Source organism: Numenius arquata, chromosome 3 (genome assembly GCF_964106895.1).
Source record: "Numenius arquata chromosome 3, bNumArq3.hap1.1, whole genome shotgun sequence".
Taxonomy (NCBI): domain Eukaryota; kingdom Metazoa; phylum Chordata; class Aves; order Charadriiformes; family Scolopacidae; genus Numenius; species Numenius arquata.
The window spans coordinates 59,286,489-59,312,188 of NC_133578.1; the positions used below are offsets into that span (position 1 = coordinate 59,286,489).

The following is a 25,700-nucleotide window of genomic DNA, read 5'->3' on the forward strand; positions in this document are numbered from 1 at the left end:
CCTGCAAACATTTCATTTGGAAATCATGTTTATATTATTCCTAAATTTTAAGTTGCATAATTATGTTTTTATGAAGATAGTTATTCTTCATTAGCAGTCTGCCAATTTCCGGGATTTTCTCCCATTAATGCAACAGCCACACATAGGTCTGTTGTGCATTTAGGGGGAGAGTGTGGGTGAGCCACTCTGGCAGTTTTTATATTAAGTGTGGGTGTTTATATGCATATTTTAAAACGTTTCATTCTAACTGTAGCATATTCTCTATTGAGTATATGGACTGTGATGCCAAAACCTGAATGTGTTCTCAAAGGAAATGCCACTGGCTATCTTCATAACCTGACCTCTCCCCATGTGCCGTGCTCACAGTCTTGCTTTTATGTATGAATACAGATGAAGATTATTTTCCAGTTTCTGCTTTAGACAGAAAGCTGTATTGAAAGGTATAACTCCGCTACACAAACAGTTTTGAAATGGTGCTTAAAATTAAAACCAGCATTGCATATAGTGAGTTTCTCTTACTGACTGCCGGTTCTGCAGGTGTAAGGGCGTTGGTCCCCACACGAGCAACACCATAGAAGTGCTCATGCCACAGAAGCTTGGCCACAGCTGTGCCCTGACTCCCTATGGACTCTACTGATCCTGGACCATCAGACTGACTCCCTGGCTTGTCCTCAGATCTGCCTCCTCACCAGAAAGAAACGTGCAGTCTGGTGCCCCCAGCCTGCCCTGCTCAGGTCCTGGCTGGTGAGGCCCCTGCCCTCGGGCCAGCCATATCATGCCTGACTCCGTGTCCCTTTAGGGCCTGCTTCCCGATGAGAAGCCAGGGAAACGCAGTTAGTGTCTGTCAGGCCAGGAACACTATATCCTATATATAACCCAGTGCCTCCCCACAAGAGCCACGCTCCTAGCACCCAGCCCCTCACTGCCTGAGGTACAGAAAACAGCAGCTGGCAGGTTAGCTCTACTGGCAGGAAGTCTTTAAGGGAAGATATTTAAAGAGAGCAGAAAGAACTGGGTGGTATGGTTTGGAGTTGAAGGGACTTATCAGTGCCTTCTTAGAAGCTGGCTAGGCCTCCCAGCGAGATGAGGACAAAGCTTCCCTTTACCTCATCTACCCAATGTAATGCGACTGGAGGCCCGTACAGCGCTCTGGAAAATCTTACGTTGCCAGGCATCTTCCTCCTTCCCTTTTCTGCACATCAGCAGTGAATGAATACACTGTGCCCAGAGGCCAGCCAGTTAACGTGCACTTTTTGAAGCATCTGGGTGAACGAACAGAGACACTAGCAAGGCCCACTGCCAGCTGCGGCTACACTCTGTCACAAGCTACTTCAGCGATTTATTTTTTTAGTAGCTTCCAAATTCACAGCTCAGCATGTAGCCAGCCACATCGGAATACCCTTACAACCACATGTGCAGCACCCTGGTAACGATAAAAAACAATGTTTTTTTTATCGTAGTTCCCCGAAGTGACAAAAGATCCGGCTCAAACCCCGCCGAGGGCCAGGCGGCCTTCGCCAGGCGCGGTGCGGGCCGCGGGAGGGAAGGAGGGCGGGAGAGAAGGAAGGCTGCTGGTGGGGGCGGACGGCAGGGCAGCCCGGTGCTGCCTACCGAGCGCTGTCCCCGCACGGAGGCCACGTCGCCCCGTCCCGCCCGGCCGCCGCCTCAGCAACCGTTGGCTCAGCGACCGTTGGCCCAAACGGCGGGAGCGGCGGTTGGCGGCGCGAGGGGAAGAGGTGCAGCCGGAAGGGGCGGGCCCGTCGCCCGGGTGACAGCAGGCCGAGATGGCGGCGCGGGAGGCGGCGGCGCGGCGGTGCGCGCCTGGCTTTGAATGAGGGGCGGCCGGCGACGGGCGGCGGCTGCGGGAGCGGCCGCCTCGGCCCCTGGCGCCCCGTGCCCTCTGGATACCCCTCCCCCTTGGGGCAGGTGAGCGGGGGAGGAGGGGGGCGCTGCCTTTGCCGCCCAGTGCCCGTTTCCGCTTCGGCTGGGCAGGGGGCCTGGCCTCGGCGCCTTCCCGCTGCGGGGCAGGCCCTGGCGGTTCCGTCTCGGTAACGCCTGCGCCTCTGTTCCTTTTCGAGCTCGGGACGCCCTGGGGCGGTGTGGCAGCCGCCGCACCTGCGCCCCGCTGACCCTCGCCTAGCGGCGGGCCTGCCCGGCCCTCCCTGGGGATCGAGAGGCCTGCGGCCGCCCCGTGTCCCTGCCCGGCTGGTCCGGGCCCATTCTGTGGCGGGCGGGAGTGGGGTGGTGGAAATCGTACGGGCTGGGAAATACATGAAGTGAGTGACGAGTAGATAGGCAGCGTTTGGGGCTGGGAGTTTTGGCATCCTGTGGAAAAAGGAGGGGCGGAGGAGAGCACATCCTGTCAGAGTTGAGGGGGAGTGGTGTTAAGGTTTTTTTTTTTGGTGTTTCTAGGGTCTCTGTGGGATGGCACTCTGTGGGGTTACCTAGTCCGAAATTTTTCTTTGTTCATGCTGACTGACAAACTGCATGGAAGTTAAAATGAAAGTTGTTTAGTACACCCTTAAAGAGTTAAGAAATCTCTAACAGGTCACAGAAAACTTAAGTGCTACCATCTGGATTCGATGCTGTTGCTAATTTAAACACTTAAGCTTGGGCTGTTACGTCGAATGGTGGGGCACTGTTTCATGGTCACGAATTCACAATGTAAGTGCCTTATAGTCCTTCTGAATACTCCGGAAATGCACATCTACCCTGTAGAGATTTCGTTAAGCTGTCTTGCACAGTGTGTCTTGTAGTGTATCTTGATTGTAAATAGGTGGTGTTTGTCGAGACAACAGATGTTGCAAGATGATTTTGTGGTAGTAACAGTGAGAGTGTGTTAATTTGTTGTGTCTGGCTTTCCATGCAGATACAGATAACTTAAGTCCAGGATGGCTGATAAGGACTGGAACAGAACTGTGGTCTCTTAAACTCTGGTTCTATGTATGAGAACTTCTCCAGTGTTGTGAAGTCAGTTACATGAATCAATGCGTTATGTCAAAGACTACTTGCAAATGTGAGCAAAGTTGTAGTGTAGTATCATGGGATTGCATGACTTCGATATCTAAGTTCTGTATGTTTGTTTTCAGAAGGCAGTAGCATATATATCACGGAATCATGGAATTGTCAGAGTTGGAAGGGACCTCCAGAGATCATCTAGTCCAACTCCCCTGCTGAAGCAGGATTTCCTATAGCACATTATGCAGGACTGTATCAAAGCGGGTGTTGAAATCTCCAGAGTAGGGGACTCCACGACCTCCCTGGACAGCCTGTTCCAGTGCTCTGTCACCCTCACCGTAAAGAAGTTTCTCCTCATATTTAAATGGACCTTCCTATGTTCCAGCTTGTGCCCGTTGCCCCTCATCCTATCACTGGAAACCACTGGAAAGAGTCCAAAAGAGAGATTCCTATAGATCAGGGCTTGTCAAAGAATGACTGATTAGTCAGTGGACATAAATTTTCTATTTTTAACTAACATTGCCTTGAAAAATAGGACTTATTCTAATTCAGAACAGAAAGCTTCAAGAGTTAACATTATTAACAAAACTGGAACTATATTCAGTTTCTTGGAGAGTAAGGGGTGAGATGAGGTGGTATTACTATAGAAGTTTTGTGGCTCTAGGAGTAGCACATTTTAAAAAAAGAAGTTGAAACTCCATACATTGTGTAACAGAGTGTTGGGTGTCCAGGAACAGCTTAGGAATCACCAGCGTGTACCAACTTTTACTGCCTTCAGTTAGAAAGACAAACATTCCTTCTTGAATTTTGATATCTTCTGCAGCTCCTGATACTTTTGAAATCTCTTCCTGGATTTGAGCGCCTTGGATGACTTAGCTCACTCCCATAAATCATAGGCAGAGTAGTCTTCTCTCCCAGCTACCTCACAGCTGCCTAGTTAGGGTGCTTGCACTGAAAGTTGGAGCTTTAGTATTGACACTACAGTGCCTTCTATGGATATCCCCCAACCACCTACCTATAGTTAGATAGAGAGGATGCCTCCCAATCTTCTCTTTGGATTCTGCGCCTCTCTCTAATGCCGTGGTAGCATGGCTTCGAGGTTCAGTCATGCTGCTGTTTAATCTATCCATTTATCAGACTCAGTAAGTTTTTTCCTCTTCCCTCAGTGATCCCAATATTATGTTTCTATATAAAGTGATTTAAAAAAACACAAACAAACAAACAAAAAACAAACACAGAAATCAAACAGGAAGAGGGGAGTGGAACTTCCTCAGTAGGCTACAGAATCATGGTTGCTGTCTTTGAAATGCATGAGATACTGGTTTTTATCAGCTGTTCTAGTGAAACCATACTGGTTTAGTGGTGCTTTTGTGGGGATTTGGTGCTGACACATTGTCCCAGATGGAGCGATGCAATTCACTCGTAGAGAGAAGCAGTGATACATTTATTGATATAAAACAGGGATTTAACAAAGTTTGATGGTAAATGTGAAAGTGTTTAAACAGGATTTGATGGCAAGGTACGCTTGGTTATTTACTGCACAGAGGACAGGGTCAGACAGAACTGCCAGGAGACCCTCCCATTGAGTCAAGGTTCAGAAAGAACCCTCTTGCTTTCTAAACTCCGTCTTAGAGAGGAATCTGGGTGCGTCTGGATACAATCCTAGACCCAAACTTGGTCAGAGGTTTATGTCTAAAGGATTATATATGCCAATCAATCCTTTATATCACTTAGCTAAGATTTCAAAGTTTAGCATGCTGTTTGTCACTTAATAAGGATCTGTTGTGGCAAGGAATCTCTGAATCTCGAGAAGTAACCTTGAGAGACGTCCCTAGTCAAGGGGAGATCCTGGTGTGCAGCCCGCTGCCGTGCCCTCAAGGGGCTCTTGGGCTGTTCACTATTTATGGGGGTAAGATGATTGACCTATAGTCATATTTGCATATCGACCACAGTACCAGTATTGCTCAAGTTAGCCCTTGGCTATTGTGTTATCTGTCTCTTCGAAACCACATTGAGCCCCGGATGCTGCCACCACAACTAGATGCACCCATTATGACCACCACGGGTGGTTATCACTTGGGCAGTTACGGGAGATAAAGGCCAGGTTGGTGCACACTGTCACACACATCTAAGCACTCAAGGCCATGTTAGTCTTTTGTACTAGGGAACGGACAACTCATTTTGATTTAGAAGGGTAAGGCTTTTTTTGTGGCTGCTTATGTAGATGTGCAGTTGGTGGGGAACCTTTCAGTTTCAGACAAGTCATTTTTTGTCTTGATTTAGATGCCGTCCTTTGGCTATTCAGCTGGCTGTCTTTAATACAAGTTAAAGTCACTGTTTCCAAGGTGTCTTCATATATTCATTCCAGAGTCAGGGATGAGCTGATGTGAAAGAAAAAGTAATCAATTCAGAAAGTACTTGTAATTCAAGGCAGAAATTCCATTTTGAAGATGATGATACCTAAAGAAAACTACACAGTACAAATCGGTCAGTATTGTAGAGGAACAGGAGAGCAGGGTAGGTACTCTATAATATGAGTGTTTGGTATCTTTTTCACTGACAGTTGGAGGTGAGTTCACCAGGAGAAAACAAGTCTCTCAAGCATTTTTATAGCCACCAAGTGACTTTATTTTAGAATAGGCTGTCTCTTGAAATATTGTTGAGGTGATGTTTGTGTGTGCAATTAGGTATGAAAGAGGAAGTGCTTCTCCAGATGACAATGTGCTCATTGTACAGTGATGGCCAGTGAGAGTCTTACTTATCACACCATAGTTGACTAGCTTGGCTGGACTATGTGTGCCACGAACAATTTGCTGGCTAGTGTTGGTGAAGTCAGAGGTGCCAGGAGTTCTAACAAGGCCGCTGTTGCAAGCTGGAAAGCAATGTAAAAATGTTTCTGTTCAATAAACTTCTGAAGTTTTCCTTCATTCACTGTATTTTGTTTATGGATCCATAAAATGTTTTCAGGGATAAGTTGCCTCATTCTTCTGACTTGGCTCTAATATGTTTAATGTCTTGCTGCTGCCATACTTTAATCCGTTCTGTGCTCATCTTCCATGTGAGCAACTGCTGTGACTTTATACTAACACAAGGCAGTACGAGCTATGCAAGTCAAACTCCAGCTAAATTTGGTGTCTGTTAACAAAACTGTTGTATCAACTGCTAGAATTAAATTAATTAGGATTCATGTCCTGATATATTTGCTTATTCATCTCTCTTATGTAACTTCAAAGTTCAGTTGACAGTAAGTCTGATAAATGTAATATATTAGAAGCAATCTCAGTAATGGGAGAAGGAGAGCTCTGTCCCATTTTACAAATGGGCAGCTGAACCATGAGGTGCTGTATCAGGCTGACAGACAACTCTATCGGGTTTTCTGAATTCTGCTCCAGTGTTTCATTTTTGCCTCCATCTGTTAAGAAATGTTCTGGGATTCTTGATGGAGCACTGCCACTTAGTATTATGCCTTTGTGTCGTCCTACATCATACTTGGCTGCTGATGCAGTTGCTTTGGGGATTGATTATCAAGGAAAGACTTAAGAGAAGAAAAGGAAGAAAGAAGGTGGTGGCCTTGCCATTTAGTATTACGCTGTTCGGCATTTTTTCCCGTTCATGAGATAAGGAAGATACATGGCTGGGCTTCTTTCCAGTGTTTGAGAAAGATGGACGAGGAAAGAATGAACACTTTGTTTCACTTAACAAGTTTAGCATAATGGTGTCAGGCAAATTAAGTTTTCAGTGACCTTAAGAAATATTAAGGTTCCATGTACATTTGTATTCGTACAAATGCTTCAGAATATAAAGTTATTTACCTTTGAGAAAATTTATTAATTAATTAACTTAGAAAGAAACCCCAAACAAACACAACACCCCCTCTCCCAAAAGGCACCAAACAAAACTCAAAACCTTTAGCTTACCTTTAACTTTTCTTTTTGGGTAGTGCTGGCCTTAGAGCAGCAATGCAAATGCTTCAAGTGCTGTTTCAGACACTGAGGAGAAGGCTTGACTTGTCCTGATCTTTAGCCAATAGTTGGCTCAAGATTCTATTTTAAACAGCTTTTAGCACCTTGCTAAAATTAATGCAAATATACTGCTTCTTATCTTAATTAGCAGTATAAAAACTAGATAAACTGACAAAAGGACTTTTTAAAGGTGGGTGGTTGCTAATATTACTATGGCTAGCTGATAGCATATTGTTGCCAAAACTCTGATTGTGACTGGCAATTTGCAGTGTACAGAGCTTAACTCAATTGGGAAGACTGCAGTCAAAGCTCAGAGAAGAGGCAGGGAAAGCAGCACTTACTGTCTTGGAGGGCCTTGCGCTGACACAGTTGAAGTGAAATGCAGCTCTGCCACAAATACATTATGTGACTCTGTGTGTGTGTGTCTTTCTCATCATAACTCTGAAATTTTGGCATGACACATAGAAAGTGGAAGGGGACAAGTTATCCGATTGTTATGGGGAATTACAGTAGCTATTGAACCCTACCAAACGGGCACACTGGTGATATTGGAACTGTAGTCACTCATGTATAGGAATGACCCGGGAAAAATGGATTAACTTCTGGCGGCTAACTCTTGTCAGCGGAGGACTTCACAAGCTTGCAAGCCAGACTTCTTGTGGATTCTGGTTTTTTAGTTGTTTAAGTGTATTTTGAGAAGTCAATACAGTATACAATTTGATATATAAAAAAATGGAAATGAGTTGAAAAAATGGTATTATATATATATGTACACATATTTACATATGTGCACATATGTAACTGACACACTTTAAAGTTGGTTTGGTTTTAGTTTTGCACTTGCGCAGTAAACTTCCCAGTCATTTGAACTTAGGCACAAATAATATTACGTCTGCAGAGGTTTTTGGTTTTGAGTAATTGTTGCTTCCTAAAACGACGTTTTCAATCAATAGTTTGGTTTTTAATTTAGGATCTGGCTAGACCATCTACAGTGGCCGTTAAGTAGGCTAACGTGTGGGGAAAATGGTTTTACTCTTTCTAACATTGAGTACTTTGCTACTGCTTCCCCCCAAGCTGATAGAAGAGTGAATTCTGATAGTGGAGTGAGCTTCTAAGCAAGCTTCATTTCAGAAAAGGTGTACTTTTATTCTCATTTCAGCAAATCAACTGCTCTTCATACCTCAAATCCCAGGTAGATGGCTTCTAGCTGCCTTTTTTAAAAGTAGCAATTTCTTCCACCAATTCAGTGTTAATGCAATAATTTCTACCTTTAGAATAGAGAACTGTCCCCCTAGTGACTATCCATTGTTTTTTCACTAACTTCCACTATTTCTGAATTGTTCAAATTCTTGACTGACGCTTTCTCCTGTCACCTAGATATTGTCAAAATTGCTTATTCCAGAAAGTAAGGAAGTGCTTGAGCACAATAGGGAATGATAGTCCTAGCTTTTAAACTAAAAGCTAAATGTGTTGGATGGTGTCTGCCGTTCTTGCTTCTTTGTGGGAAGTTTGACTGTTTCCTGTTCTAAGTAGATGAAGAGCCCATTTAATACCCACTCTTGTATAAGCTTCTCTAAATTTTTACATCTCTCATGAAATGAGATTAAGTCAACGCTAGTGTTGAAGTAGAGGTGAAATACGTCCTGTGAGGCCTTTTTCCTGAGCTACAGCTTGTAGTATGGTCTGTAATTTGGGGGTTACTTACTGATTTAAGCCTTCCATTTTACAGTAATAGGGCCTGTTTGTTTAGTAACCAACCTGTATGATTTCTCAGTAGCAGAAATTCCTGATCTGGACTGTATGTGAAGCAATATTTCCAGTACTATGTTACTACAGCGTTTAATACTAGTTATGTTATCTAGCAAATGAGCACCAATAAAAAATAAATTTAAGCTCCATGAAGCTCACAAATCCCATTATGTACTTTTTAATAAAATCCTCAGGGCAGTATTGGAGCAGCCTACCTAATGATCCACCTTCCTGACTCTTCCTAACTTAAAGCCTGGAATATAAAAGGTGATTTAAATGCCATAGCATATTTGAAATCAAGCTGTCCTTCCATGGAATACTCATTGCCTGAGGAAAATGTCACAGGGCTGCCTTCTCTTCTCACAAGGAGGTATGTTAAACTTGCAACAGAAAATGTTGTTACAAGTGTAGATGTATATAATGAAAAGCTATTTGTGAAGTATAACCTCTATTTTCTCTGAAATCTTCACCTGTAGAAGAGAGAAAAGGGATCCTTGAATTACAGCAGATTATTTTGACTCAATCTGTACCTATTTGAGGGGATTTGTTGGAATAACGTGATATACTGAGTATAAATTCTCTAGATTATCAAATTGACACTGAAAAGTAGCTGCAACATAAATGGCTTCAGCCAAAGATGATTTTTTTCTTCGTTGGGTTTGCTAGCATGATCCAGTCTGGCATAGGAATATTGATAGATCTAGGGGCTAACTGGTGCTACAGTGCATACAGGATGAACAGAATCTTTCTTTGCTGATGATTTTTCAGTGACACTGGTTCTAAAATAAACAATGTTTGTTCTCATCATACATTTCCATCTAAATGGAAACTAAATTTAAATGGCTAATTTTGAGTTTTGACTTAATGACCAAATTTATAATTTGTATATGCAAGACTTGCTCAAACAAGTGTGAAATTCTTACTGTTGATTATTCTGTTCTCCTTGCATTGCTAGTGTTCAGTGCCATTGCTAGTTTCTAAAATAGATGAGCTGTACAGTCACTGTAACTGATTGCCCCCCCTTCCCCTTTAAAAGTATCTTTACCTATGATTATATTATGTTTCTTTAGAGGCCATATACGTTAGGTACTTGTATTATTTACATCACTGAAAAGTCCTGATAGTAGGCAGACAGCATCTTTGCTTCAGGTACCTCTTTTCTTTCCTTGCATCAATGTACTTCCACAGAATACTCCTTGCTTATCAGCAACTAAGGAAATAGACTTTAAGAACTATGTAAAGATGTATAATCCTCTACATCTAACTCTTTTCTTTTGCAGGAAGGGTTTCTCACCATGGCCATAACACAGTTTCGACTCTTTAAAATCTGTACTTGCCTGGCAGCAGTGCTTTCTTTCATTAAAAAGTTAATATGCAGGTAAACATGTCTTATTTAATTTGGTTACCTTTGCTTTTCTAATTACAGGTTCTTGCACTTCTTTCCTTCTCCAACCACCCACCCATCGCTTTTTCCATTTCTGATTTTACTAATTGCAAAAAAATCAAGACGTAAAAACTAAGCCAAATTCAGTCTTTAATTTGCATATTCCTTCAGAAGTTGTGAGTGTATTTTGTGGTATGATAGCTCTAATGAGGAGTGTTTTCTAAACAGCTGTGATGGGCTTTTAAAATTGCCTTTTAAAACTACCCTGTGTCCAACTTTAAGAAAAATTGTTCTCCGCATTTTCTAGAAGTACTTGGCAAGTGATATTTTGTTTTTTAAGGGATTCAGTTAATGGCAGCATCCACCCAGTCATCACGCGGTAGACTTTCATTATAAATGTGACTCTCATCCCGCTTTGTCAAGAGTTGCCCGAGACTTTCGATTCTTCTGCCTATTCAAGATTCTTTCAAAAGTTTGGAGGACAGTGATTAAAGTTCAAGGGAACTGCTTTTTTTTTTTTTTTTTTTTAATGAACATGACTTACTCTCGTAAGTCATACTTAGCGTTCTTTTGAGTTGTAGACCAATGAATGCGGCAGTATAGTATCTAGAAGTGTTCAAAAAAACCCTCAAGAGTTAGGGCTGTATAATAGTAGAGTTCAATAGTACAGTAGCAGAGTACCTGAGAGAGATCTTCTGAGCACTGTGCTATTATGTGAATTACTGTTGCTTCTCGCCACCCTTGCAGAATGTTGTTTTATGTAAACAAATAGCAATCTAGGGAAATATATTCTTCTTTTGTGTATAACTACTGCTTTGCCAGTGAGGTTAAAGCATATGCAGGATAAGTCTTGGACACAAAAGAACTGTTTATTTCACATTCATCTGCTTATTCCAAGAATAAGAGGAAGCTCTCAACTGGTTGGTAAAATCACTACAGATCTAGTGGAAGCTTTAAAAAGATAAATTTTTAAAGCCACATACAACTATGTAGATGTCAACCTTAGTTCTGTGATTTAAATCCCAAATTAAATTAAGAACACTTGCTGTTCAAGTTCTAAAAGAAGTCAAAGCACTGAGTTGACGATAGGTTCTATGTTATGTGGATCCTTCATCTCTCTAAGTGTTAAGATAGCTTTTATAAGTGGATAATTGTTTAGCAGCTGTAATGACAGTATTTTCCTCCATTTTTCAACTTTTGAATGAACTAAATCCTTGAACAGCTGAAGAAGTGCTTGGGAGTAAAAAGTAAGAGAACTTTTCTTCTGTGAATAACAATTAGTTGAAAGTAGAAAAACTTAATCTTTCACATAAGCAAATCAGTGGATCAAATTAGTTCAGTCCATTAACTTTAGATGTTTCTCTTGCTTAATGTCAGCCGCAAAGCATAGCTTGATAAATTTGTAATACACCCCTGCATAAGAGTATGCCTGATAACTAGCAAATGTGATTGAATTAAACGTGCATTTTAATTCAATGGATATGAGCTAGTACCTATTTGGATTATATAGTTTACATTCATTTTTCATTTAAACAAGCGCCGGTAGAAGTTGTGCCTCTTTCTAGGCAGTGTGAAACCAGCATATAATACTAGTCATATCTTTAGTTAAAACTTTTTTTGATAAACAACAACCTGCTTGGATCCGATGTTTCCACGAAATATAAGGTATAAGTATAAAAAGAGATGAAACTTCATTCTATTTAAAATCTTTAATTGTCTTCTCCAGCTGAGAAATCTGGATGCTGCTAATTAGTAAGGAGAAACAAAACCAAGAATTCTTGAGGCATTTGGCATTCAGAGCGGTATCTGTCTAGTGATGGTTGTGAAGCATTCCTATAAGCATCTTGTTTCCTTTGTAGAAGAAGTGGAGATACGCAGCCTTCCTCAGTGCTGTCCTGTGTAGCATATTCTTTCCTATGCTGTACGATAGGGGCTGTTTTCTCCCACACTCATCATTGTCAATGTAATCATTTTTGCTAGATGAATGTTTGTATGAACCACGTGCTAGAGTTTTCTAGATTACATAAATAGGGAAATATGTATAATTGCAGAATTAATGGCTTAGAATAGTATTAAAGATATGTATGTTGTACAGGTCTGAAGGAGGATGTTTCCAAGCTCAGTTTTTCTTTAGAGACCAGATTCTTTCTAATCAGCCAGAATCTGAAGTCTCTAATGTCTTTGAGGGAGCAGTGTTTTCACCTTCCTTTACCCCTAAACTGTGTTGCTTTTCAGCTTAAAGGAACAGTTTCTAAAGGGGCTAGAGTTAATTATATAAAGCTAGAAAATTTGGTGATAGCACTTGATTGTTCCTAAGGAAGAATCTATTGGGCTTAAAGTAGGAAAAATATATCTAATCTCTCACCAGTATGCAGCAGAGGTGGTATTACAAGCAATTCAGCTATTCTGAGTTGATAGTTTTTCTATTATAGAACGTTCTACTAAGGGATGCAAACTCCAAATTGTAGTTTCCCAATTTTATTCTTACCAGTAGTAATAAAAAACCTTAACTTTTCCAAGCTGCATGAGGTCAGTTACGTGACTGTCTTGCTATAGGAGCTTACATTCCTTGGCAAAAACATGACTGTGAGCCTGAATTTCATTTTCTTGTGTTGAAAGATTTTAAAATACAGTGAATGTCAGCTAAAAATATTTTAAGTATGATTGTGATCTTTGAACGCTGTCATGAAGGAAATATCTAGGTGGTTAATTTGCAATGCATTAGTGCTTGTTTTCAGTTAAAATTATTTGATATGGGTGCTGTTATGCTCTCATTGAAACGGCATTCTTCAAGTAAGTAGAAGTATGTATTGAACTGAAGCTGTTCACTTGCCAAATCTTACACTACCTCTGTTTAGACTTTGAAGGAAAAAGTGCTTTAGACTGGCTTTCAAATCAAGTAGCTCAGAAAGCAATTAGTTAGACGCAGTTTAACATTTAAGACGAGCAGAAAAATTTCAGTTTACAGTAGAAACAGTCATCTTTGAACAAATGTAGATTGATAATGTTTGCTTGATAAGCACTGACAGTCTGAAAATTCTAACAGACTGTATGCAAATAACTGAGTCAGTTTCTCCATTTTCATATTTCTTAGAGTTGTTTCTCCTCGATTTCCCCTGCAGTTTGAAAAGTAAATTGCACTTTGAAATTCTTTTGAACACTGCTTTAAATTAATGATGAAATTCCTTTGCTTAGCAGACTTTTACTGGCAGTAGTTAATACTAAGGTGGCTTAGAGTCTTAATGTTTTAGCCATGACTATTTTCAGTAGTGCTGTTCTCAGACTTCCTTTTTGTTTTTTTTAAACTTAGTGCTCATGTTTTCAGAGCTTGGAGGAATCCTACATTTTTCTTTCAGGTCTGGAAGAGGGCGAAAGTTAAGTGGAGATCAAATAACTTTGCCAACCACAGTGGATTATTCATCAGTTCCGAAACAGGTAATTGCTTAAGTGGTAGGTGACTTTAATAGATAATCACTTAACAGAGTAATTATACCAGAATCCTACAACAGGATTGGTAGATATCTTAGAAAGATATAATATTATTATATATTATATTATATATAATATTAAGTATGTATCTTAGCAAGATACAAAAAGACAAGTTTTTACTTGCAGATAATACTAACTCGTACCATATACTTCTCTTTAGCCTGAAGTAGAAGACTGGTCTTCATGGGATGAAGATGCACCTACAAGTGTGAAGATTGAAGGTGGCAATGGCAATGTGGCTGCTCAGCAAAATCCTTTGGAACAAATGGAACCTGATTATTTTAAAGATATGACACCAACTATAAGAAAAACTCAAAAAGTAAGTATTGCACTTTCAATTATACTTATGGAGGATTTTCCTTGCTTTAAAATATGCTATAAGTAAATTGGCAACTAATAGAAAGTGCTGCTGGTAAAACTAAGCTGTTCTGTTGAAGTGAAGATAAGTACTGATGTGTAGTCTAAAATGTCCAATTAAAAATACTGACTCTTTGAGATCTTAACAAATGTGATGCTAGTTCATGTTTGCGTCTCTAGTCTTAATGTTATTGGAAACTTATAAATAATTTCATAGTCTGAAGGCTCTGGGAGAACCTTCAAGTCACTTTAACTCTGAAAATAGAACCACTGCACTAAGATACTGGTGCTCATACTCTTCCATTATTTGAACAGAGGCATTCCATGTCCTGGTCTCCTGAAGTCTGAGGTAGCAGCACTGCTGTTCCAGCAAACAAGTTACTTGTTTCACCAAGTTATACTGGGGAGGCTGGAATTAGGGAGCTGGTATTTCAAAATGGCTTGCACTTCAAATATCCATTTTTATTACGGAGACAAGACAAAAGGGCATGTCCACAAGAGCATCAACATTGTAAATAAGTGCTGATTTAAACTTCTGGTAGTTGCAAGTTTTGTTTCTGTGTGGAAATCTTCCAGCTGGGTACTTACAGGGCTTTGAATTGTCACAACAAAGGCAGTCACGTACTTGAACAGGTTACCACAGAGGTTGTACAGACTCCCATTTGTGGAAGTTTTCAAGACCCAAATGGATAAGCCCTGAGTACCTTCATCAGCCTCAGAGCTGACAGCGCTTTGAGGAGGAGATTGGATCACAGACCTCCCGAGACCTCTTCCAACCTGAATCTGGCTGTGGTCCTATGAACTAGAGATGATACTGGGGTCAGTTTTCTATACATTCAGGATCTGCAGTATTCAGTGGACTAAATTCTTCTAAGGATTTTGATCTTTCAAAATCTGGGGGGTAGAGGGAGGACTGGGGAGAGGTAGATTTCTCCTTTGTATCTAATGACATAATAGAAGGAGCTTCAGGCTCAGAACAAAACTCGAGAAGAGTCTATGCTGTTTGAATACTCTATACTGGGTATAGTTTAAATGTATCTATAGAGGTGGCTGCGGGCACCGAAAAGAACATTCATGCTTACTTGGCCTTGTTACCACTCTTAAGTATGAATTTGCATTGGTATTTCTACTGAATCTGGGCTCAATATAAACTGCAATGTTTGAAGTGGATTCTACTCACGTTAACTGCTCGTATTTACAATGTCTGGAAATGGAGCTTCAGCCAAATAACAGTCTGTCATTGCTAAATAAGATGGTTTAGTCCTGTTCCCTTTCTTGCATTGGTACTAGCATTTGTACAGTCTGTGGAAGTGTGAATCTACCTCTTCTGGAAGCAGCAGAGACTTAAAGTAAGCTAAATGAAATAAGTAAGTTCTTATCTTGAGCTCACGACAAGTAAGGGATACGTGATCTTAGCAACCATGTTAAATTTGCTAATAAGCCTTTTAGGAGAAACATCAGTGCATGTTTTTCAGCCAAATCAGTACAGAGTTATACCAGTTGATGTGATAGTGAATTACATTGCAACCACTGAAACTTGAATTGTCTGCACAGATACGCTATTGAGGTAGCTAAGAGATCTCGTGTTCCAAAGCAGTATATCTGTGCAGACAGCACTATCCTCAAGAGTAGTGTCTTACAGTGACCTGTCACGGAAGCAGGATTTCTTCAAGGAATATGTCATATAACTGGTAGCTCATATGAGTACTGGGACATGTCGTTATTTGATCTCTAAGTCTTTGTGCCCTTTCTCTGGCTTGCTGCAGTCATAGGTTTCCATGTGACTTAAGAAAAAGCTAGTAGGGGGAGGAGGGCGTTCTTGTGTCTTTTGCATTTAGCTTCTCTCACCGGTTCATTTGGCCGTACGGCTTCCAGAACCTGAGCAGGTATGAGACACGGTGCAGTGTTGTGTAGCTGCACCTTCACAGTCATAGAGTTATATGATCACTAAGGGATCTGTGCACTGCTTTGACTTCCCACTTTTCATTCTTTTTTTTTTTTTAATATTTTCAGATAGTTATTAAAAAACGAGAGCCTTTAAATTTTGGGATTCCAGAGGGAAACACAGGATTCTCTAGCAGATTGGCAGCTACACAAGATATTCCTTTTATTCACCAGTCTGTAAGTATGCTCTAAGTATTGATCTTGTATTTGACAGTTACAAAACTGTCCTGTAGGAGAAGGAGTAGTCTGCCTACGGTCTGCATTGTGGGGAGCAAGAGGAATAGTTGTGGAGTAATGTAAATTGTTTAAAATTGAATATTTGGTTCAAAGCAATGAAGTAGTTAATCTAATTTTAACTAATTTATTCTACTGAGAAACTTAACAGATCAATGATAAAAAGGTAAGAAGCTTCCAAACACTTGTATACTTGCAAATCTTCTAAAACAATGGACTATACTTTTTTTTTGGGGGGGGGATTCTACACAGTAAGTTCCTAAAAAAAAAAAAAAAAAAAAGAGCAAAAGGTTTGTTTTTTGTTGGTTTGTTTAGATTTTTTTGATACTGGACACATAAACATGTGGGTGTACATGTTGGTTTGTCCATGCAACTTCCAGAAATCTTTTACACTATCTGCTCAATCTTCTCCTTCCTAAAAATGCAGTCCATTACTTACTTACTTCCTTCCTTCCTTTGTTACCTGCTAATAGAATCCAAAAAACCCTCCAACAATTAACTGGAAAAAGTCAGCATTAGAGCAGAGGAAAACACAGACAATAAGCTGAGAAGTACTGTCATATCTCAAATATTTCTGGAAGTCTGAAGCGTTAAGGTTAAAAATAAATGTGTTTTATCTAATTTTTCCATGTGCTTGGAGCTTCTCTTCTTTTGTTTCAGCCTGAACTGGGAGACTTGGATACTTGGCAAGAAAATACTAATGCCTGGGAGGAAGAGGAAGATGCTGCCTGGCAGGCAGAAGAAGTTCTTAGGTAACTGAAAATAATCTAACACCACGTAAACTTTTTACATGTAAAAGAATCAAATACAGGTTTTGTTGTGGCACCTTTCTGATAAGTGCTAAGCATAGTTAAACAATTCTTAAGACAAATTATTTTTATGCATCTAAATCTCTATGTAACTGGTACTTGGCAGAATACATTTTGAATCTAATTAATTTAGCAGATAAGATACTTGGGGAAATCTGGAATCACTGGAGCATTGGAACAACACATTAACCTTCCCCCTCCCTCCCACACACCCTGCAAAAAAACCAACAGTGTGCTCCCCCAGCCCCAGCAATTTATTATGTACAAATAACATGTTTCAACTGGGTGAAGTAAAATGCTACTGGATCTCCTTATAAAAAGGATCATAACTATGTGATGTAAAGTACAAGTAGTTCAGGGTAGAAGGTGTGCTTGGAATTGCTGTAGGAGCTATGCTTTTCTAGCTAACTTAACTAGCTGATAAGGCTTGAATGTAAAATCAGTGTCTTGCAAAAAGTTAGCGTGAATACTTTTCCATCTTAAGAACATGAAGAAGGAGCATGAAGGGTGAAGAGATGCAGATTGAGTTTAAGCTAATCACACACAATGATTTGAATTGGCAGTGACTTACATTAACCTGTTTCATTTCAAGGTTTTATCAAACTTTAATTGCTTGCTACATCATCAGATAACCTGCCTCAGCTTCCTAAACTGCTCTCATTCTACTCAGAAAATCACAAATACGTGTCTTCAGTGGGACAATATTGATAATATGAAATAAGAACATGATATATTCAAAACCCATTCTAGAACTGTGAATCTTTAAAGGAAAATAATATATTTTTGCAAAAAAAAAAAAGGATTCTGGTGAACTATTTGGGAAGATTTACTTTTTTCAACCAGTGGAATAAGACGAGGGAAGTCAGCAGCACACTTTTGATGCATTAATGATAGATAATAAATTCAACCAATTCTAATTCTGTCAGTCTTGCTCTGCAGCAGCTTAACATGTGAGAATAGGGTTGTAATGCAAATCTTTTTGTAAACTCAGTCAGATACCTCTGTGTGTACCACCTGGTCAATATCTTGAGGGTTTTTTTTAACTTCAGTACTCAAAGTGTTTCAGGTCTTGCCTTTCCCTGATGTATCACAGGAGTACAACCTCTGTGATATGAATGATGTGCCTTTGGGCTGGTTTTGTTCCAAGGATAGTGCCTTTTCCCGTAAAGAATATCAATAGGTTTAGTAAGATCTTTAATCTCTGAAGTGCAGTCTCCTGAGACTTAATCTATGATACACCAGACAAAGAAAATGAAAGGCAATGAAAAATACTGCTTTTTTTGAACTGAGAAATGAAACAACTACTTTTGCTAACTGCAGAGGCCGCATTGTACTTTATTTAACCCTTGCCACATTCCATTAGAGATGTTTTTAGGACTATGAAAAGAAGTACTTAAACTTTCTGAAGCAGGGACTTGTTTTATACAAATTAGTTACTAAAAATAATCTGGTGTGTGCATACACCAGTCTATTTCTGGAGTGTAAAATTTGTGTAGTGGATATTCCCAGAATGGTGAAAAGTATGTTGTCTGCCAGTTGTCAGGTTCTTGCTCTAGAATACTTCGTAACAGAGATCTCTTACGTAGCGATAGTACTGTGGTTTACCCACAAATTCTGTTATTTTTGAAGTGTGATCTACTTGGTTGAAGTTGATTTCAGCCTGACATCTTTACTATTAAGAGGTTAATTTCATTAATTTAATGAAGTGGTTAATTTTCATAGAATTCCTCCCTGGCCTTAATAAAAACTGTCAAACTTTGCTTGTTTTAGAAGGGATGTGTTTGTGTCCAAATATTTCAAGTAAACAGAAAGAACATTATCAGAACTGTAGCTGTATTAATACTGCTTAGCCAACTACGAATGGCCACCTTAGTACAACGGGTCATTGTGTAAGCGGTATCCCAGCTTTGTGAAGTAAAACCTTTGTTTTATTCATGACACATCGAATTACAATGTATTTCTGTAATTGAGGAAAGTACTGGCTGATTTTTAGCAAAATTGACAGGACATACCTTCTGGGTTTATAGTTTGTCTTGCAGTAGACATCTGTGTTGTAATTTACATCTGACATGTAACATAAAACTTTAGTGCTTGACAAACCTGGCTCTGTTTTCAACAGACTAATAAGGAAGTGATCTGGAGTCTCTTCTTAGGGCTAGAAGACTGCATCTTGGTCTACAAAATGATCTGAAGATTTCAGACTGCTAAATGGGTACAGAGTCCCCCCAGCCCTTCAGAGTGTTCATGCTGACTGTACTCCAGCCGTGCTTATTGCGAATGAAATGAGTGTGCAGAAAAAGTAAGGATTTCTCTTAGCCAGCTGGGTCTGGGGACCTGTTGGAGCTCAGTTAGTATTCAGAAGTGTCTTAGCCAAATGCTTCCTGGAATCAAAGCATGCTGAAAGACACAGTAGGCTACTGGTGCCTGAGAAGTTCTGTAGTCTGGTTTGGTTTTGTTTAATTTTTTTCCCCACTCCCCTGCAGGTTCTGGGCTGTGATGCACTGAAACTTTCCAGTCAGCGTAGTGGATAATAAGCTGGATTTTCAGTTAATTGAAGTAGTTAGAACTTAGTTTCTTCTGCACATTGTAGATACCTATCTGCACCTTTAGACTTTCTAATACCAATGAAGATTTTTTACCAGTGGGAACACTTAAGCTAAATGCTAGTGCATTTTGATATAACTTGTGTTAGGAATGTAAAGCAAGGCTGACATCAGGAATTAATACTTTTCTGGTTTAAACAACTGGTATCATTCTGTCCAAACTCTGCTGAACTCCTTGCTTTGGAACCCAGAAAAAATGAGTCAGATACGGCTGCAATTTGTCATAGACTTTTCCTTTATTGAGAAATGAAACCTTTCGGAGCCTGAAAGGTAGTAACTTGAAAACATTCAGGAAGTTTGGAATACAGAACAATGTTTTGAATAATGACCAAGTAAGATAGCAGTGGAAAGGTATCACTTTGTGGTAAGCTACTTGTTTATATTTTTTTGGTGACTTCAGTTCCTCTATCTGAGGTTATGTGAAGGTCTCTTCTCATTTGAGTATAACTGAAATCTGGTAAAATTACTCAGCCGGTAGAGGGCACGGAAACTGCTTCAATGTGCAGAGGAGTTCTGTGTGGTGCAGCTTATAGGGGGAAGAGAAACATGATCTGCTATGAGTTTCCTCACCTCAGAATTGCAAATGAATAGCACCATTGCTTAACACCTCATGTAGCTTTTTAGAACTCCATTGGCTCTATGTGCTGGCTGGTGTACATATAGCTTCTTCCCTTCTGTGTCAGTTCAGAGGTGTGGGGAATATAAGGAAATCTGCTACTATAAGGTGGCAAATATTATTACACTGCATATGCTACACTGACAGCACTGTCAACTATCCGGCTTTCTGGTGGAATGTAGAACAGCGGGTCATATGATCTCAAAACCAAAAAAAAAAAAAAAGGTTTGGGCTTCCATTAACTTGCGAGGTAGATCCTGATGTGAATGACTAATTTCATTTTTCTGTGACAGACAGCAGAGCAGCTTAATAGAGTACAGGAAAACTTCTAGCCATTAATAATCAATGAAGGGAAACCGTGAAGGAATTTATTAAGTGCAGTCCCTCTCCTGTCCAATACAAAGATAATATGTAGTCTTTGTACCTCAAATATTTCTAGGTTTTGTGTGCGCAGTTTGTTTGCAGTTGAAATCTACTGGAGAAGGTTGCTTCAGGTGATGATAGTTTTTAATTCTGTATGTTTTACACACTTAAGTGGATGTGCACAGGTAATTTAGATACATTGAAAGTTAACTCCTTAACTGCCTTGTCAATTAGAATTCTTTATCCTCTTTTAATAAGCAATTGTTTATTCTTACTGAATCCGTGTTAAATTTGACCTTTTCAAGTTAATGAAGCTTCATTTTTATTTTTAAAGTCCTCTTGCAAGCAGCTTAGCAAATTTTTCTTATCTAATAAACTGAATCCAAAGCAGGAATGACCTCCTTATGCCATCTATTAATACTTATGCAATACAGGAGAGAGCTGTGATGTCCCACTTGGAGTCTGGATCCAGTTGTTCCCTCTGCGCCACTCAGTGATGAGTTCTAGCTGAAATGGGGGAATAAAATGAGTGGGGGTTTGTGGTGGTGTTTTTTTTTTTTCCTTTGCTCTAGTCGGCGGTGTATTTGTTGAAATTGGAAACCTATTTCTGTAGACAGATTCTTTGAACTAGCAAATAGCGATGTCTGGGGTTTTATTGCAGTGATAAGAAATAATGCTAAAAGGATACACAACTGAAGACTTCTGAATAATTTTTTTATTTCCTTCAAGGCTATAGTTTATATTTTTATTGAACAATGAAGAACAACACAGATCCTGAACACGTGAAAGGGAGTATTAGAAGTTATCATCTCATCTGATCATGAGGAAAATGTTTGTAGTACTTGCATTACAAAAAGGATAACTACTGATCATGAAAGGGGGGACACAAGTCAGTGTTTTAGACAAGTAGAAAAACTGGTTTGGTCTGAATTTGAAAAGATGGGCAATCTTGTGACTCAAGGCATTAGACAGATTTGGTTTTTTTTCTAAATAGTGCCAGGCCTTATAACTGTCATACACTCTTACTGATGTACTTGCTCTGAATCTTTGAGAATTGAGTGGCTGTTAGACTGTAGAATAGTTGAACAAATATTACTGCCTAAGACTAAGTTAATCTGAAAAAAGGACTTCAGCACAATAAAAGAGTAACTGTTCCGAGCCTAACTATGGCAGACTGAAGCTCTGTTTTTATCAGTTACAACAACCTATTTATTGACAGCAACTTAAGGTATGACCATGCTGAACACTGGATTCCTGTTGTTTAGCAATTCATGTTTTCTTTAATTACAGGCAACAGAAGATAGCAGAAAGGGAAAAAAGAGCAGCAGAACAACAACGGAAGAAAATGGAGAAAGAAGCCCAAAGGCTAATGAAAAAGGAACAAAACAAAATTGGTGTAAAACTGTCTTAACAGAAACCAGGCATCAATGGCAGTACCAGTGAAAAAGAGAATTTCAGCTCTACAACATACATATTGGTATTGATTTAAGTATTTCTAGGACTTCAACACACTGCTTGGTTTCAATGCATTCTTCAGGTCATATTGGAAGCCAGGATTCTCCCAAAATACCTTGAACTACTAAGAGGTGGTTCTTAAAGGAGAAAAAAACCCCAGAAAATCATGCCTTGTTGGAACGATGTTTCCTGCAATAGTTCTATTCCAGCACCTTCTTTGCCGCAAAAGTGATTGAGCAAGGATGTTGATTGAAAGACACTCTTAATGAACAGCTCAAGCCTACAGAAAAGAATGTAAATACTCAGTGGTGGGAAATCTACTGTATTGTCTGTGCTTACCTGAAACATGTAATTAAACAGTTTTAAAGAACCCTTTGCTTCCTGCCTGATAAAGAATGTCTGCTTTTGCCTTTTTATAAAGGTGTTTATAAATACTTTGGAGTTTTCCATGGGCGATCATATTCACCTGTGCAGAAGAAAATAACTTGTTATGGATGACCTGCAACTTTACATGAACTCCTGGTAGAGTATGCTATGGTAGAGCACAAGTTACAGTTGAGCACTAAAGTGGATTTCTTGTCACTTTGTCACTTGCAGCTTCCTATGCTACCATGCCCATTTACATGGGACACTGCGATGGGTGTCAGCAGTGGCATCACTACACAGCAGTGGTGCACGCTGCTCCTTTCTTATGAAGGCTGATTTTGTGAACATAGGGGAGCAATTTAATCACATATTTGTATTCGTAAATTTGTATTTCTAGCAGGAATTCTTTTTCTTCCTACAGTTAGGAAAAAAAAAAACCCTCACACCTTATACTTGTTGCATAGGTAGTATAATTGAAAAAAATTGCATCCTGTTAATAAAGCTAGTGTGAAAATTCTCAGTTTAGTTAACAGCACTTCTCAAATTCCATTTTTTTTGTACACTTTATGTATTTACACTGGAATTCCGCTGGTAAAGCCTGCATGGTAAATGTACAATAGAAGACAACACTGCTTTAATGAAGAAGAAAAGTTTAATCTTTGCTGGAAGGAAGGGTGTACAGGAGGAGGGCAATCTATGTGGTTCTTATGTCCAGCTCAGAGCTTCATCTCCTGTTGTGTGGATGCTGTTATCCCTCAATTCGTGGGCTGTATGGATTCCTTATCTTGTGACAGATGAGTGAGGACAGCAAAGTCGGTGCCTGAGACTTGTTCCATGTATGTACAGTGAAGTTATAAAAGAATGGGAAGGGATGAGGGACTATTTGACTAGATCATGCCTGCCTAGAAAAATACGTTTTTAAACTAAGTTGTAGTAGGTTCTGACACAAGTTTTGCTTAAAAGATAAGTTACTGAGGAAAAAAAAATAGAATTACCTTTAATGGTCTTAGTCACGGAGAAGAGTTTTTAAAAATGTTTAGTGTGCTTGTCATGTTGCTTAAAACCTTGCACAAGTCAACTGATTTGATAGCAATTTTCACATATGAAAGAAGTCATTGAGAAATGTTAGATTTTAAAACGCATTTTAGGAGGCAACCATAGGCACTTCTGTGCATGTTTTCTGGAGGGTTTCACAGAACTGGAGGATTTACCTGCCAGTATGACTGAAAAATCATCCTTTCCTTGACTGTGCTATAGTTGTTCATGTTTGCAATGTCCTGTCTTCATCTGTCTGAAGGGTTTTGGAGCAAAATGCTTGCTTGTTCTTCTCATGTAGGACATCTATAAAACAGTGCTTTAATTTTTAGTATGTTAGGTACCTCTTAAGCTGAATAATAAAGGCTTTTTTTTTTTTTTTTTTTTTTCTTTCTTTCTAGCACAAGAACATCAACAGGCGTTTCTTCAGCCCCGGAGGGTTCCTGTGATGACTTGGTTCCTGTGCTATAAGCCTGAATTCAAGCAGACATCTGCTATTTTACCCTTTGCCTACGGGCTGCCTGTCCTCCCTGCCTGTGCAATTTGAGACAAGATTTCCCAGTGCGCTCTGGGTGTGGGCATAAGCATTTTCTAAACTTGGAAAAAAAGGATAGAGTTTTATTGAAATGGTCGGAGGCTGATGGTCCTCCTGTAGCTACTCCATACAGCAGCAGTGGAATCCAGGTGAGATGTGACTAAAACCAAAGTGAATAAGATTAATTAAATGAGTTTGGCCTATTGAAATTTTAAGTGTAAGTGTAGGGTTGTGCAGCTTTGTTTCCTCTTGCTGCAGGTGAGTGTCTCTCCTAGAACTGAAGGTGATGTTTTCTTCTAAATTATGCTCTATTTCACCACCACTTACGTGAAGATCACTTAAACAATAGTGGCTGTAAAAGAGAAATACAAAATTGTAATAAAGTCGGTAATATTCGGTATAAAATATTGCTCTCTCGGCCTTGAACAGGTGTAACTCAAGGTAGGAATAAGACATTTTCTGTTACGTGTTCCCGTCCCAAGAGAAGATCCCTAGGAATGGTGAAATTCCATGGTTGTGTAAAATTTACGTTAAAGCTGCTGGCCTGCAGGAACATAAGGCAGCAGGAGAGCACAGGAGAGGAAGTTATTGGCAAAGAAAGCAAGATGCTCTCATGGCCATCATTGTGACCTCTTGGGGACTATGTTGTATCATATTGTCTGTTAGATTTCTCTTCCTTAATATAATGCTTAATGAACCCTCTTGAATCTTTGTTACAAACACAAATAATTCGGAACCCAGGCATCACAGGGATGTGAGAGGTCTCCTGGGTCGCCTCTGTAAGCATCACTGCGTACCGCCTTCTGGAGTGCTGGAAATGCTCCCTGCCTGATGGCCAATTATTCCTCCTCCCTTGTGGCTTACTAATAACTCCTTTCTTCCCAAGAGCTGCAGAGGAATACACAGCCCTGTCAGGCTTCACTAGACCTCTTCTGCTCCGGGTTGCACAAGGCAATGCTACCCTTGCTTTCCTGAGGGGTAAAACAGGAGGGCAGCAAGGTTTGAATGGCTGGAGGTGGTGGTGAAAACTTGGATGGAGACAGACAAACCCCACGGTTTCATCTGTTGGGTCATGTTGCCCTCCTCTGATCTCTGCACAGATCTCAAGTTTTGGGCACAGAGAATTCATGGTTTGATGGTCACAGTTGCATCTCAGTGTGTACACTGAGCCTGCGTGACTCCTGGCCGGGTTGCACAAGGCCTTCTGGACCTCTGTTAAACGCCAGGAAGACTTGTTTTTCTGGGAGTGCAGAAATGAGAAATTACGAGTTTCTAGAAGATTACACGGGGTTAAGGATTAGGTGACTCACATCTGTTAATGCAGGGTGAGCGACAGAGGGACTGGCGTGCGTGTCCACAGACCTGCTGGGGCCTTTTTCTCCCGGCTGAGCGCTCAGGCTTGGAGCTGTACTTGGGTTTTCTCACTCCAACTGTTCTCTGGGTCCTGATGATTCCTTATGCTCCGAAACGGTGCCTCCTCCCGCTGAGCCTGTGCCTGACAGCTCAGCTGAGACGGGGTATTTTTATAGCTTTGCTACAATAAAACACTCGCACACGTTTGACATATCTAACATGCTTTACTGAACTTGTGATTATAAAGGTAATTTACAATAAAGCAATTAAATAAACAATAAGTTAAAACACAATACATTTATACATAGTATTTCAAGGGCTCGAAAGACTATTGGGTTCCAATACATTAAGACTTTAAAACAACATTAAGATTCCAAGTGTATCCACACCTATACTTATCATTGTAACACGTTTCAAGACTCCCAACAACGTACATTTTTGGTTACAGTCCCCCGTATATGCACAAGACTAGTGAATGTAGTGCACTT

General features: G+C 40.0%; 1 protein-coding gene across 5 annotated transcripts; it reads left to right on the forward strand.

Annotated features, from left to right (window-relative positions):
- The first annotated feature begins 1,749 nt into the window (after positions 1–1,749).
- Positions 1,750–24,260, forward strand: EBAG9 (estrogen receptor binding site associated antigen 9). 5 transcript variants are annotated; one of them, XM_074144896.1, is made up of 8 exons: positions 1,755–1,926; positions 8,864–9,039; positions 9,950–10,047; positions 13,410–13,488; positions 13,703–13,861; positions 15,913–16,020; positions 16,738–16,829; positions 21,759–22,806. In XM_074144896.1, exons 3-8 carry the CDS (start codon positions 9,965–9,967, stop codon positions 21,877–21,879), a joined length of 642 nt encoding a protein of 213 aa, XP_074000997.1. In that variant the 5' UTR covers positions 1,755–1,926; positions 8,864–9,039; positions 9,950–9,964; the 3' UTR covers positions 21,880–22,806. The 5 variants fall into 5 exon arrangements, with proteins under 5 accessions (XP_074000995.1, XP_074000997.1, XP_074000994.1 ...); XM_074144898.1 differs by having other exon boundaries at positions 1,777–1,926; positions 13,364–13,488; XM_074144894.1 differs by lacking the exon at positions 8,864–9,039 and having other exon boundaries at positions 1,750–1,926; positions 21,759–24,260.
- The last annotated feature ends 1,440 nt before the right edge of the window (positions 24,261–25,700 follow it).